The 14,671-nt window shown below is 42.0% G+C and overlaps 1 protein-coding gene across 13 annotated transcripts in view; it reads left to right on the forward strand.

Annotated features, from left to right (window-relative positions):
* The window catches only part of LOC137440265 (nuclear factor 1), a 409,428-nt gene that overhangs the window by 23,947 nt on the left and 370,810 nt on the right, over positions 1 to 14,671 (forward strand). The window contains exon 3 of one of the 13 annotated variants that reach the window (XM_068136636.2): positions 10,313 to 10,497. The exons of the other annotated variants lie outside the window; for them this stretch is intronic. Within the exon in view, the coding sequence (XP_067992737.1) occupies positions 10,313 to 10,449 (137 nt within the window). The 3' untranslated portion in view covers positions 10,450 to 10,497. Of the gene's footprint in view, positions 1 to 10,312; positions 10,498 to 14,671 lie in introns of those variants that run through there. 13 annotated transcript variants of the gene reach the window in all.

Consider the following 14,671-nt stretch of genomic DNA (forward strand, 5'->3'; position numbering starts at 1 on the left):
TCCCTTCAGCTTCAACGCCACTCCCCTCCTCATCAACACACCACTCAGTTCCCATCAGTGCATGAGCAGATATGATGTAATTAATTTTAGTCTGTCTGCCTGTCTGTCAGTCAATGGAAAATCATTCCAAACAGGAAACTTACTGTTTTTATGGACACCATAAAGGACACAAACAACACATATAAATAATTAATTTAACATGTTAAATAAGGTGGTGCATCAACGGAGGGAAACTTCCCAAAAATTTTTTTTCCCCTACCGCCTTTGAAATCTTTTTTAAATTTAAATTGAATTGTTAAAACTGTCGAACACAAATTGACTTCTTGGCATTTTCAAAGACCTACTGTTTAGCAGTACTTGGACCAAATATTACGCCATTTTACATCATCTCGACGCATCAAATTTGCCGCTCGCTCTCTCAGCATTGGTGAATATTGAGAATTAGACAAAATTGAGGCTCGTAGGAAATAGCGATTGTGCTCAGAAACGCAATAAGCAAGAGTTAAAAATACTCTTCCCATTGTCGTTTTTCTCAATATTTTGTGGGGTATAAATTCTAGTTTTATATACTTAAAGGTAACTGAAATAACAAATTGACTTTCACAGAAATTTGAATTGTTCTCTCCTTATATTGCACACTTCTAACTTCCTACAAATGTGAAATGGGGAATAGCACCACAAAAGTCAAAATAGCCCAAACTTTTGCACAGTAATGTATGTCTCCTTAAAGTCTAGGCCTCAAGCTGTACTATTCATGCACACACATGCATACTTGTATTTCCTCTGCTGCCTCTGTGTGGATGGTGTCCTTAGGGTGGGCAGAGAAGATGGCAATAACAACTAAACAGACTTCTTTTTTATGTAGAAGGCTCCAGGCACGGACTATGTAGTCCTCATCGAGGCCAGGCCTAAATAAAAGAACTGCATTGATAGAAAAGTGAAGAAGGAGAGAATAGTCTTCGAGTTTTTGAGAAAGCAGAGGATCTGCTTTTTGAAAAGGGGAAGATCATAAGTGTTTGGAAAGACATGTGAAGGTAAAGAGTTCCAGAGTTTGGCAGTGGAGGGGAAGAAACAAACATCATAACGGCCCACCCTTGAGTTGCCCATGGCCACACAGTAATCATGAGATGTAGTGGCTTGTCGAGTAATCCGTGGCCTTGCTTATGGCGGAGGTACACAAGAAGCAAGTTCTTGGGAGCAAAAACCGAAGTAATATCTGTAGAAAAGAGAAAGAGAGCCAACTTTGCGACGTAATTTGTGCGGGTCAAGTTTTGAGATCAGATTGGGAGAGTTGATAAGTCGAATTACTTTTAATTCACTTCTGTCCAGTAAGTATGTGGAACGAGAACCTCCCCAGATATGAGAGCAGTACTCTATACAAGGACGAATCAATCCTTTATAGAGTTAAAGCAACTGTTGAGAGGAGAAGAATCTTCGACATCTGAACAGGACTCCCAGTTTCTTCGAGGCAGATTTAGCTATTTGTGTAATGTGTGGATTCCAGGATAAATTTGAAGTTAGGGTAATACCTAGTAGGTTTATTGTATCACATGGTGTAATTGTGGAGCTTTCAAAGGAGATTGGAGAGTTGAGAGGAGTTTTAGAGAGAGAGATGGGAAGAAATTTAGTTTTCAAACCATTGAATTTAACCTGATTACATTTGCCCCACTGGTAAATCTTGTACAAATCCGAATTTAAAGAGGTGGCTGTGATCAAACGAGATGCATATGGATTGAGGGACGATTGAGCAGATGGGAAAAACATGGAGGAATGCAACGTTGACTCATCAGCATATGAGTGCATTTGGTTATTTGTAGAAGAAAGAAGGTCATTAATAAAAAGAAGGAAGAGTGTTGGAGACAGGACAGAACCCTGAGGGACACCACTGTTGATAGGGAAAGAGGGAGATGTTGAGCCATGGACAATTACAGAGATAGAGCGGTCAGAGAGAAAGCTCTATATGAGAGAGCAGTGTGAAGGAGGAAAGCGAAAGAGGGAAGCTTGGATATCAGACCCAGATCCCAAACTCTGTCAAAGGCTTTTGAGATATCAAGGCCTACAACAAAGGATTCCCCAAAGTCTCTCAGAGAAGAGGCCCAGACATTTGTAATGTAAGAAAGGATATCACTGGTAGATCTTGCCTTGTGAAAGCCATATTGATGGTCAGATAGAAGATTGTGGGATTCAAGATGCTTGAGGAAATGGTTATTGAGAAGACATTCAAAGACTTTGGAAATAGTAGAGGTCAGAGCAATAGGAGGGTAGTTGGAAGGGTTTGAAGGTAGTTGGAAGGGTTTGGTAGTTGGAAGGGTTTGAAGACTGGCGTCCCTTATCCACCATTTTACTTCTCCAAATAAAAACTTATGGATTGACCATATACCCTAGTGGATGTCACCTGCTCCAGCTGTCAGCTGAGTCAAAATACCCAATTTCAAATCTACCTAACAATTTCATGGGCTATCTACCCTCAGTAGCACGTACAGGATGAAGTCGCACGTGACTGAGTGGCACATCCCCATCAACATACATCACAACAATAGCAAGTCAATCAATCAATACATGACTGCAAAAGCCATGGCATCACAATTAACCTGCAGGTGTGGCTTCAACTCGGCAGCAGGGATGTCCAATAATGTGGCAGTGTGGATGTAGTCACGTGAAAAAGTAAGTACACCCCATGTAAAGTTTTGACTTTTTCAACATATTTCAACATACAGCTATTTGATCTTCATTTCAACAATATTGATAGATAAAGGTGATATAATATAACAAATATCATGAAACATTTACATTTTGTAGTCCATTGTATAATTTAAATAAACACAAATGTAAATTTCGCATGTGGAAAAGTAAGTACACCCCTACATTTATCACGACTTCAAATACCTAAAATTAGAATCAGGTGCACCAGCTCAGGTGCAAATGATTAGAACATCGTTCGAGAGGATCTTGGAGGAACCTGTCTTATTTAAACCTCAGACATTTAGTTTGGTTTGCTCTTTGTTGTTGAAGTGTGCGGCGTCACCATGCTTAGATCAAAAGAGCTCTCTGAGGCCTTCAGAAAGAAGGTTATAGATGCCTACGAGTCTGGGAAGGGATTTAAAAAGATCTCCAAACAATTTGAAATCAATCATTCGACTGTCCGGAAGATCATCCACAAGTGGAGAAGATTCCAAACAACTGCCAACTTGTTCAGGCCAGACCACCCCAACAAGTTCAGCCCGAGAGCAGACCGCAAGATGCTGAAAGACGTCTCAAAGAACCCCAGAATGTCATCACGGGACCTACAGGTAGCTCTTGCCACTGTTGATGTCAAAGTGCATGACTCTACCATTAGAAAGAGGCTGCACAAATTTGATCTACATGGGAGGTGTGCCAGGAGGAAAACTTTGCTGTCCAGAAAGAACATCAGGGCAAGACTAAAGTTTGCCAATGAACACCTAGGCAAAGACCAGCACTTCTGGAACAATGTGCTCTGCACAGATGAGTCAAGGGTAGAGCTATTTGGCCACAGTACCAGAAGACATGTTTGGCGAAAACCAAAGACAGCATTTGACCACAAGAATCTGATACCAACTGTAAAGCATGGTGGTGGAAATATTCTGGTTTGGGGCAGCTTTGCTGCATCAGGGCCTGGGCAGCTCACCATCATAGAATCCACTATGAATTCTTAATTGTACCAGAGGGTGCTTGAGGATAATGTGAGGCCATCTGTCGGAAAGTTGAACCTCAACCGAAGGTGGACCTTGCAACATGACAATGACCCTAAACATACCAGTAAATCCACCAAGGAATGGCTGAAAAGAAAGAAATGGAGGGTTCTAGAATGGCCAAGTCAAAGCCCGGATCTAAATCCCATCAAGATGTTGTGGGGGGATTTGAAACGAGCTGTGCATGCAAGAAACCCCTCAAACATCGCACAGCTGAAAGAATTCTGCATGGAGGAGTGGGCAAAAATTTCTCCCAGTCGATGTCAGAGACTGGTAGACAGTTATAAGAAACGCCTACTTGAGGTTGTTTCTGCCAAAGGGGGCAACACCACCTATTAGAGCCATGGGTGTACTTACTTTTTCCACATGCAAAATTTGCATTTATGTTTATTTAAATTATACAATGGACTACAAAATGTAAATGTTTCATGATATTTGTTATATTGTATCACCTTTATCTGTCAATATTGTTGAAATGAAGATCAAATAGCTGTATGTTGAAATATGTTGAAAAAGTCAAAACTTTACATGGGGTGTACTGACTTTTTCACTTGACTGTAGCCGTGTGTGCATGCCTGCAGAGCAAAAGAAACTGCACACATCCAGGGTTTTCTTTAGCCCCACCCTTGACTCCCCCCACCCCCAGTACCATAAATGCTTGCTTTGCTGGAGGGGGTCACCCAAATGGCACTCCTTGGCCTATCCATGGTCGCCAGGGGTCATCCGCCCTATTGCAGACTGATCTGACCCGCCCCCTGGTGGGTTCCTTTTCCCAGTCACACGCCGAGGCATGACGAGGGGCTGCAGTCCTCGCTCCCTCCAAAAGCCTCATCCACCTGCAGATAGACACAACCTCCCCACCCACAAAGCGGCTTTGAAATACCTCTCCCTAGTGGTCCTCACGTCACACCATTACAGGTGCCTGGGAGGGACCACTTCGGGTCTCAACGTCTTCCAAGGTATTGCCTGGGCGACTCCCAGATGGACAGGGGATGCCTCACCACACCACCACAAGACCTCCCATAGGGCCTGGGTCATACCACTCCCAGAGTAGGATCCACAAATGTTTGGAATTTCCCATGAGGCCAGCTATTTTAACTTCCCCCATCCCCCTTGGTCTGAATTGAGCAGCCTGGGAACCAACTCCTTCCTAGGCTATCTCAAATTAAATTTAAAGGCCATTTAATTGACCTCCTATAATCAAATCCAGCTGCGGGCAAAGACCCTGTTTGTGGTGATGCTTCCATTCTCTTATTTTAGTGCAAAAATCTTAGCACGTCCTGTCATACAATTCTGCTTGTAGACATTTAAGCTTCTGTTGCTCTCTGTTACTTTTTATATTGCAGAGATGTTCAAGTTTTTAATGCTTTCTCTCATTTTTCTCTCGTATTCAGTTTTGAGTCAATAACTTTCAATGGGTCGATCATGTGCATTTTGAACAATATCTACAAGTGCTTCACAAACAAAGCTTTTATTTCACTATTGTCTCATTTCAATTCTTACCTTTTTATTGTTAATAAATTCTGATAGCTTGAAGGTTCCTTTTCCATTCTTTGCTATTTCTAAGGCTGTGTCTTTCATCAACTTTGTATGTTCATATTTCCATTCATCGACGTCTGCTTTATCTTTTAGATATATAAATATGTTCAGCTCAATTTGGAACTCTGATTTCACTCTTGCAATCCAGACATAGTGACTTTTGCTTGAGCCTTTCTCTTTCTTGGTCTTTCTCATTCTAGCTTGAGTACTAGATTACTTCTTAGTCGTTGTATGGTCACTGGTAGTATTGAAAGCTTTTCACGCTGTTACATCTGTTGCTACATTATTGTTGTTGACCACAATTTAATCTTTCTCTTCCTCATATTATTCACTCCATTTGGACTTATCCGTGTCCATTTTCTGTAGTCCTTCTTTTAGGTTTAGGTAGTAGGTTGTAGACAGCAACCGCCCAGGGTCGTACTACCGTTCAGACTTAGGAGCGTTAAAGTGGTGCCCGGAACCATCTTGCGCTCTCCGTGTCAGGATTGCTGGTCTTACTTTCTGTCTCACTCAAACTATAGCTACCGGGCTAGCTTCAACCTCTCTTCTCGCAAACAAACATCATACACTTTTCTTCTCTTTTATTTAAGGCCTGGCCTCTGAGGGCTATATAGTCCATGCCTGGAGCCTTCAACATATAAATAAAGGTCTTCATAATGTAGAATGTATTTTTCATAGACCTTTTCACTTATACACTTCCTCTTTCCTTTCTTATGCGTATTTTGAAATTTATGACAGCTTCTTCATTATCTTGTTTTTTTATTACCCGTTTTTGTATTGAAATCACTCACAATGACTATATTGTTGGATCATTATTTGGAAAGTTCTTCATTTCGTCATTTAATTTTTGCACTTCTTCATGGTTTCTCATTGGGGATGAGACATGAAATTTTATTTTCTTCGATTGACTGCTATTCAGTGAGGCATGCTCTTGTAACTACCAATATTTAGAGTCAACTCTGATTGTATCAGGAATCGAACTCCTCCAGTACTTTCTTCCTCTTTCCTACTTTGTGTCTTATTTGTTGAAGTCCATTTATATTCCATTTAATGCTGTTGAGTTATTCTTCCAAGGTTGAAGACCTCTCTTTTGCAACATATGAATCAATGTAATGAAATAATCGAAAAATATAATGCAATAATATAAGAAAAGGTATCAGGAAAATTAAACAAGATCTACAACACTGACTGGGCAGGGTTTAAGCCAGAATTTTAAAGCTTTAGTCTTGGGAAACATCCAAGACACTTATTTTACTGTTGTATTTCCCTATTGTCAAAAATGGGTATTTCACTATTGAGAAACGCCATTTTATCCAAAACTGGCCAAAAAAAATCGAAACATTATGACAGTGCTGAGTACTTGCACTTTTGGCCGAAGACCAAACTATATTGTAAAGCAAAGCCATGAAAAGCTTGTCAAATACAATATGCCTGCACCTTGGTCAAAGGAACAAAATGTATGGTCATACCATAAAAACATCAAACATCTTGGCCCTAATGCCAATATGCATGGTCTGACGATACCCAACTGTTTCTCCCTCGGGCATCATTAGAAATACAAAAAATATGCTTTATAATCAAGGCTCTCGGTTAGGCCTGTATACTGTTTGACTCCACATTGCATGTTTGACTCTCTATTAAGAAATACCGTATTTTATTTTCAAGGGCAACAACTCCTAAGGGAAAGTGTGTACAGACCTGTATTCAAGCATCATGTGCTTGGTTCATATGCAAAGGTTCATATGCATATGCAAATCATATGCAAAGGCTTAATAGTTCCTGAGTCTTAATAGTTTCTGCCTTTAGATCTCATCATCAAGACAAATCAGCAAAAATAGATCTAGCCTTTAATGACGACTGTGTGAGATGACAAAATATGAAGGATACTTTGAGCAAATGGTTATTTTTGTAGTGACTGATGATGGAATTCAAGTCCTCATCAATGAAAGCACCTGCCTGGAGAGTCCTTATAAAATAAAGAATAACGAGCATTACAGCACTCAGAACGGAGGTGGAACAGCCATACTGATGACTGCCTGCGGCACCATTGGATCATGTCTTGGTCTCATGCGGAATGTGAGCTTTCCTCAAAGGAAGCACAAGTTCATCATCATCATTGTCAACAATAGACCTCTCTGTCTTCCAGCACACTGTGATTTTTAATGATGAACCAACGACCATTAATAACTCTGTCTGATGTCTTACAACTTTATTGGCAGTCTACTGTCTACGATAGTGGGATAAAGGGCAATGAAAGGTTATTGGTGAAGATGTATAGTTGTTGGAATGCTCAGAAAAAGCATTGTTTTTCTGTGTTTTCTACATTCTATATGAAACCAACTTTGAGCCAACCAATTGCTTTCATATCATGAATTTGTTAAAAAATATTCATTGGTTTTCTGGTATGATCATTTATATATACATACATATATATGTTTATTTATATAATGTGTATATATATATATATATATATATATATATATATATATATATATATATATATATATATATAAACCACCTTTAGAGGCCATTTTTCCCTGCAGAGCGGGGGTTGGCCTTTTTCGGGCACCGTGGTCCCCTTTTTGAAGCAATGTTTTATGGCCAGATGCCCTTCCTGCCACCAACCCTGTAGGTCGCCTCTTGCGACACACAGGGAATTACCAGTTAAATGGTAATCAATTTGCCGACCTCGGAAGGATGACAGCCTAAGTCAACCCCCCTGGTGTTAATTCAGCGATTGACTGGGATTTGAACCCAGGATCCGAGGATCCCAAGCCTGCACCCTAACCGCTAAGCCAACACCAGGCCAAAATATATATATTGACATATATATATATATATATATATATATATATATATATATATATATATATATATATATATATATATATATGTGTGTGTGTGTGTATATATATATATTTACTGTATATACTGTCGTGGCCAAAAATATTGACACCTTTGCACTTTTTATCAAATAATGCACCATTATCAAATGCATTATCAAATTATCAAATGCATTATCAAATTATCAAAATCATTTATCAAATAAAAATAATGCAAATCAAATAATAATAATGCAATTATATATGTTTTATAATGCACCATTTCTTCCAGAAAATTGTTGAAATTAAAAAATCTTTTGGTATCCACATATGTATTTCTTTGGTTTTGCAGTGGAATAAAACAAAAAAAGCTGAAAAAATAACTAAATCTTAGCTTATTCCACACAGAAATCCTAAAATGGCCTGGACAATATTATTGGCACCTTTTAGAAGTTGTTAGAAAGAATTTGATTTCAAGCAGGTGATTCCCCTTTACTTTGGAATTGAATTCACCTGTGGTGAGTGCAGGTGCCTGCCATATAAAAATCACTCATTCAACCAGTTTGAATGGAGAAAAGGAATCGTTCTGATGTTTTGTTGCACTGTGTGTACTGCAATGAGCATGGAGAAAAGAAAGAAAACCAGAGAATTGTCTGAGGAGGTCAGGCACAAGATTGTAGCCAAGCAGGGACAATCTCAAGGCTACAGGTCCATCTCCAGAGACATTGATGTTCCTGTGTCCACCGCACACAATGTTATCAGGAAGTTTTAGGCCCATGGCACTGTCGCCAACCTCCCTGGACATGGCTGCAAGAGAAAACTTGATCAAAGATTGCAGCGAAGGATTGTTCGAATGGTGGAGAAAGCACCTTGATCAACTGCCAAACAGATTCAGGCTGACCTTCAGACACAAGGTACGACAGTTTCAACTCGTACCATCCGTCGCCAACTCAATGAAAGGGGGTTCTCTGGTAGGAGACCCAGGACGACCCCACTGCTGAGAGAGAGGGACATAAGAAAGCCTTCCTGGAGTTTGCCAAAACACCTGAACATGCCAAAATCCTTCTGGGAGAATGTCCTGTGGACAGATGAGACCAAATTAGAGCATTTTGGTAAAGCACATCATCTCTATGTTTACAGAAAACATGTGCAGGGTTCGAGAGAAGTTGGCCCGGGTACCAAGTGCCATCAAAAACTCCTTCAGGCGCAAAAACCTTGGTCTGAGGTGGCCCGTGTGGCCACTTGTGTCAAGATCTTCTATATATTTTCTTTGTCAATGTATTCAGTCGTTACTTATCATTATGCAATCTTAACCAACTAAACTTGCCAAGGGGACTATGGGTCATATGGCAAAGGTTGGAGTGACTTCAGTTGCCACCCTCACCTGGAGTTCCGAAGTTGGGATGATGCAAATTATATTCGTAAATGTGTACCGTTTAGCGCCGCTTCCGGTACTGGTGGGAGAGGGTATTATGAGCTGACACTTCAGAACCCTCAATTGTATCACGAGTAAGAGGAATCCATACTATTTTCACCATTGCTTAGCCTATGTTGCTTTGGACTTCACTTGACTGCAAATAATCCAGAGGAATTCCCATGTTTTACTGCCTTTTCCACCTCGGGAAGCTGTATATAGAGCAGTTTGAGCATTGTTCCACCTTATCGGGGCATTTTTCTAAGACCACTTCAAATGGCAAAAGTAATAACAATAACAGTGACATTTGCGAGCATGACCTACTTCTACATCATTCACTGCTCTGTGCTTCGCGTTTTCATGGCTTTCACGGCCGTGAATTTTAGCTGCACTATAAATCGAGAGCTTCGCGGGATGTTCCGCCAGCTACGAAAAAAAGTCAACCCCGCGAATTAGAGAATGCAAACGCTTCATTAAATCTATTACAATTTGTAATTTATGGTAAAGCATCATCAGTGATCTTACACAATGAAAACGCTTCGGGGATGTTCCACCAACTATGAAAGCATGTCAACCCCGCGAATTATAGAATGCAAATGCTTCATTAAATCTATTCTTGAAATTAGCAGATAGGCTCAATACGGCATCATCCGATAACATCCCCCACAAAAAATGTCAGGGGATTCACTTCTCCCACAGCTGCCCACAATGCTTGCAATCGTACATATACAGACTGTGTACTCGATCTCGATCATTGTTCTCATCCCGTTGCTTTGACCTGTTTTTTTTTTACTTGCTCTGCTCATCGTTCAATTATGGCTCCCAAGCGCAAGACCAGTGCCGGAGATGCATCGACTACCAAGAGGCAGAAGAAAGTGATGAGCCTCAGCAACAAATTGGAGCTGCTCGCCTGGTTCACAGTGCAGTATGGTTAATCTGGTTAAGCACTTTTAATAAACTGTAAGCACATTGCTTCAATAAACTTTCATCGACCTTTGCGGATTATCAATATTCGCGGGTTTTGTCTCGCCATTTCCGGGACTTTCATCGACCTTCGCGGATTATCATTTACATTCTCTGGCTTTGCCTCACCATTCGCGCATTTTGCCTCGCCATCGCGGGTTGGTCCTCTCTATTCGTGGATTTTCGTGACTCGGAAACCGATCCCCCCCTTTTTCAATTGAAATAGTGCCTCGCTATTCGCGGGTTTCTCTATTCGCAGATTTTTCTGGAACGTATCTCCCGTGAATAGCGGGGTCCGATGGTACTGTATTGGAAAACAAAATTATAAATAATAACATTAACAATAAAAGTACAATAATTGGCAGTAATAAAAAAAGAATAATGTGACCTTTCCCATAGATATATTTCTAATTATTTTATGCAATTATTTCACGACTACAATTATCTCGTCAATAGCCAAAAGTTGTGTAGCGCGAACAATTGTTTTGGTAAATGCCATAAATGGGTTAATATGTGAAGATTTTTCTTCATCAAACATTAAAATTGTCCTCGTTATATTTTGCTGTAAGTTAGTAGGCAGATGATCGAATAGCTGACGGGAGTGTTATGTGAATACGATTTGCGATGTTGCTGGTATGAAAAGTGCTGATATTTGATCTGTAGGTGTTGTGAGAAACAACAACACAACACAGCATGCATTTTAAAGGCCATTTCCCCTACTAGAGCGGGGGTTAGCCTTGCCGTCCCCATGACAATCTTCTCCATTTTGCCCTATTTTCTGCATCTCTCCTTGTTAACCCCCTTGCCCGCATTTCTTCTTCCACCATCTTTAGCCAAGTCTTTCTCGGTCTTCCCCGTCCTCTACTTCCTTCTACATTCATTTCCATCACTCTTCTCAACCAGTCACTTTCATCCTTCCTCAACACGTGACCAAACCATCTCAACCTGGTCCTCTTCACAGCATCAATCACAGGCTCTATTCCCATCATCTTTTGCAATTCATCATTTGTCTTCCTCTCTCTCAACGATACTCCGCACATCCGTCGAACCATTCGCATTTCCACCCTTTCCAACCTTCGTTACTGCTCTATGTTCATTACCCATGTCTCGCTTCCATAAATCATAACACTTCTCACACATACAGCATACACCTTTCCCTTCAGCTTCAACGACACTCCCCTCATCATCACCACACCACTCAGTTCCCGAAACTTCTTCCATGCACATCTCACTCTAGCAACCGTTGCCGAGTCCGATCCACCTTCTCCATTCAGCATGTCTCCGAGGTAGCAAAATGTTTTCACACCTTCCAGCTTCACGCCGTCTCCAAGATCCAACTCAACATTTCCGCCATCTGCAGCTCCCTCTGTGCACACCTTACATTTGAATGTAGCTGCCACACTGGTTAATGACCCTCTCAGACCACTACATTTTTGATGAACCCACTCAGCGCACATTGTACATTGAATAGAGTTCACTCCGACACCCTTCCTACACACAGCACAGGGCCACTTCCCAGTTCTTTCCACCTCACCACATGCTTTACCACTTGCCATCACCTTCTTCTTTCCGATATTCACCTTCAGACCTTTTGTCTCCATACATTCCTTCCACTTCTTCATCTTTTCCTTCAGTCCATCCATACTTTCCGCAATCAACACCAGATCATCTGCATACAACAACTCCCACGGTAAACCCTCCTTTACGTTCTGAGCCAGCACCTCCATCACAGCTACAAATAGTAGTGGACTTAGTACCGACCCCTGATGCATTCCCACCTTCTCCTCAAACTCACCACTGTTCCCGTCCTTCGTCCTTACAGCTGTGCGTGCTCTTTTGTACATTGCCATCACGACTCTGATCAACCATTCCTCCACTCCTAACTTCCTCAATGCCCATGTCAATACTTTGCATGGAACCCTATCGAATGCTTTCTCCAGATCAACAAACCCAAGAAACAACTTCTTCCTCTTCTCCATGTACTTCTCCTGAAACTGCCTCACAATGAAAAGCGCGTCTGTCGTTCCTCTTCCTGGCATAAATCCAAACTGCATTTCGTCGATCTTCACTTTCTTCCTTATCCTCCTCTCCAACACCCTTTCCAATACCTTCATTCCATGCTCCAATAACTTTATCGCCTGGTACGAGCCACACTCCAGAGGGTCACCTTTCCCCTTGTATAGAGGGACGAGGGTACTCAGTTCCCAATCCACTGGAATGCGGCCTTCTTTCACCACCAGATTACAGATCTCTGTCATTCTCTTCACACCCCAACTTCCTGCTGCCTTCAACATATCTCCCACAACTCCCGTCGGCCCTCCCGCTTTTCTACCCTTCATTGCTTTTATCGCTTCCTCAACTTCCTTCTCAGTTATCTTCTCTGCCGGTCCTAAAACTGGGTTACTCTCTATGTTGCCATCCCATTCATTCTCTGTATTCAACAGCATTTCCATATATCTTTTCCATCTTCCTTTAATTCCATCTGGGTCGACAACGATTTGTCCCACTTCATCCTTCAAGCAACTCACCCCCATCACATCACACCTCTCTTTCGCTATCTGCTTTGCAATCCTGAATACTGCTTTCTGACCCTCTTCCGAATCCAAGCATTCTCCGAACATTTTCCGACATGCCTCTTGCGCCTTTGCTACCTCTTTCTTTGCAGTCTTCCTGGCTGCCTTATAACTTTCATGCTCTGCTGTTTCTGCTCCCGTACCCTTCGCCTTCTGCCACTCCTTGAACTTCTTCCTCTTCTCGTCAATCCTCTTTCCAACTTCATCATCCCACCACCATGTTTCCGAGTGCCTCGGTGGTCCTTTTGTCCATCCACATACCTCACCAACGGCTCCCAACAGACTCCCAACAGAGCTTTCATTGACATCCAACCACTTTCAAGTTTAACCACATCATCCTCGGCCCTACTCAGCCTCTCTTTTAATGCCTCCCTTACTGTCATCTCTTTCAACCTCCACACCTTCATTCTCGGTTGGTACTTCACCCGTCGAGCTCTCCTCGCACCTTTCACCCTTATGTCGCAGACAACCAAGTGGTGCTGTGAAACAGCCTCCTCCCCCGGGATCACCTTTGTGTCCCGCAGGTGCCCCCTATCTCGCCTACGCACCATCAGGTTGTCAACGGTTCTCGTCGACCCACCTGACGTGTATGTAACAAGCTTATTATCCTCTTTCTGGAACTGAGTATTACAAATCAACAAATCAGCTCCATCAGCAAACTCCAAAATCCTTTCACCTGCTCCATTTCTCACACCATATCCGTAACCCCCATGAACTCCATCAAAACCATCCATACTCCTTCCCACATGCCCATTTAGGTCTCCTCCTACCACAACAACTTCCTCATCTTTCACGTTTTCCATCAGCTTCTCTATAGCACACCAGAACTTGTCCTTGTCTTCATCGCTCCGACCAGCCTGCGGAGCATATCCCGAGATGACGTTCACCAAGAGCTTTCCAATCATCATTTTCACCATCATCAACCTATCACTCACTCTAGTCACACTCACCACACTGTCTACAAACTCCTCAGAAAACAGGACACCAACACCATTCACACCCTCCGGGCACCCTTGCCACATAAACTTGTATTTCTGTCCCTGCCTACCCTTCACCATTCTCACACCACTTCCCTTCCATCTCGTCTCTTGCACACAACATATGTCCACTCTTCTTCTGACCAATACTTCCACCACTTCTCCTGATCTCCCTGTCATTGTCCCTACATTCCATGTCCCAAAGCTCAGAAACCGATCTCCTCTTCGGGCTGTACCCTGCCCACATGTAGTTGTAATTGTCATGGTTCTCTTTTTGAGGCAATGTTTTTATGGCCGGATGCCCTTCCTGACGCCAACCCTCTTAGTCGTCTCTTACGACATGCAGGGATACGGTGTACCTATTCTAATCCAGGATGTACACTGGGAAACGTTTAAAATATGGAAATTCTGGGGGTGGGGGGGGGGGGGGGGCGGCGTCAGCATCACGGCTGCGGTTTAAACATATTTAAATAATAGTTAAACAAAACCATGAAAAACAATCTGGGAAAAGTCTCTCAGTGAGAACGTGGATTTGAGAAAGCAGGAGCAGAGGTGGAAGAAATACGAGATATAGGGGGCGGGGCACAAGTCGAGACGAAGAGGAGAGCGAACAAGCACGTGTCCGGGAGGAGAGAAAGAATTAATATAGAGTTTTTTAAAGTTTTTTTTTAGT

Source organism: Myxine glutinosa, chromosome 1 (genome assembly GCF_964187855.1).
Source record: "Myxine glutinosa chromosome 1, kmMyxGlut1.1, whole genome shotgun sequence".
NCBI lineage: Eukaryota > Metazoa > Chordata > Myxini > Myxiniformes > Myxinidae > Myxine > Myxine glutinosa.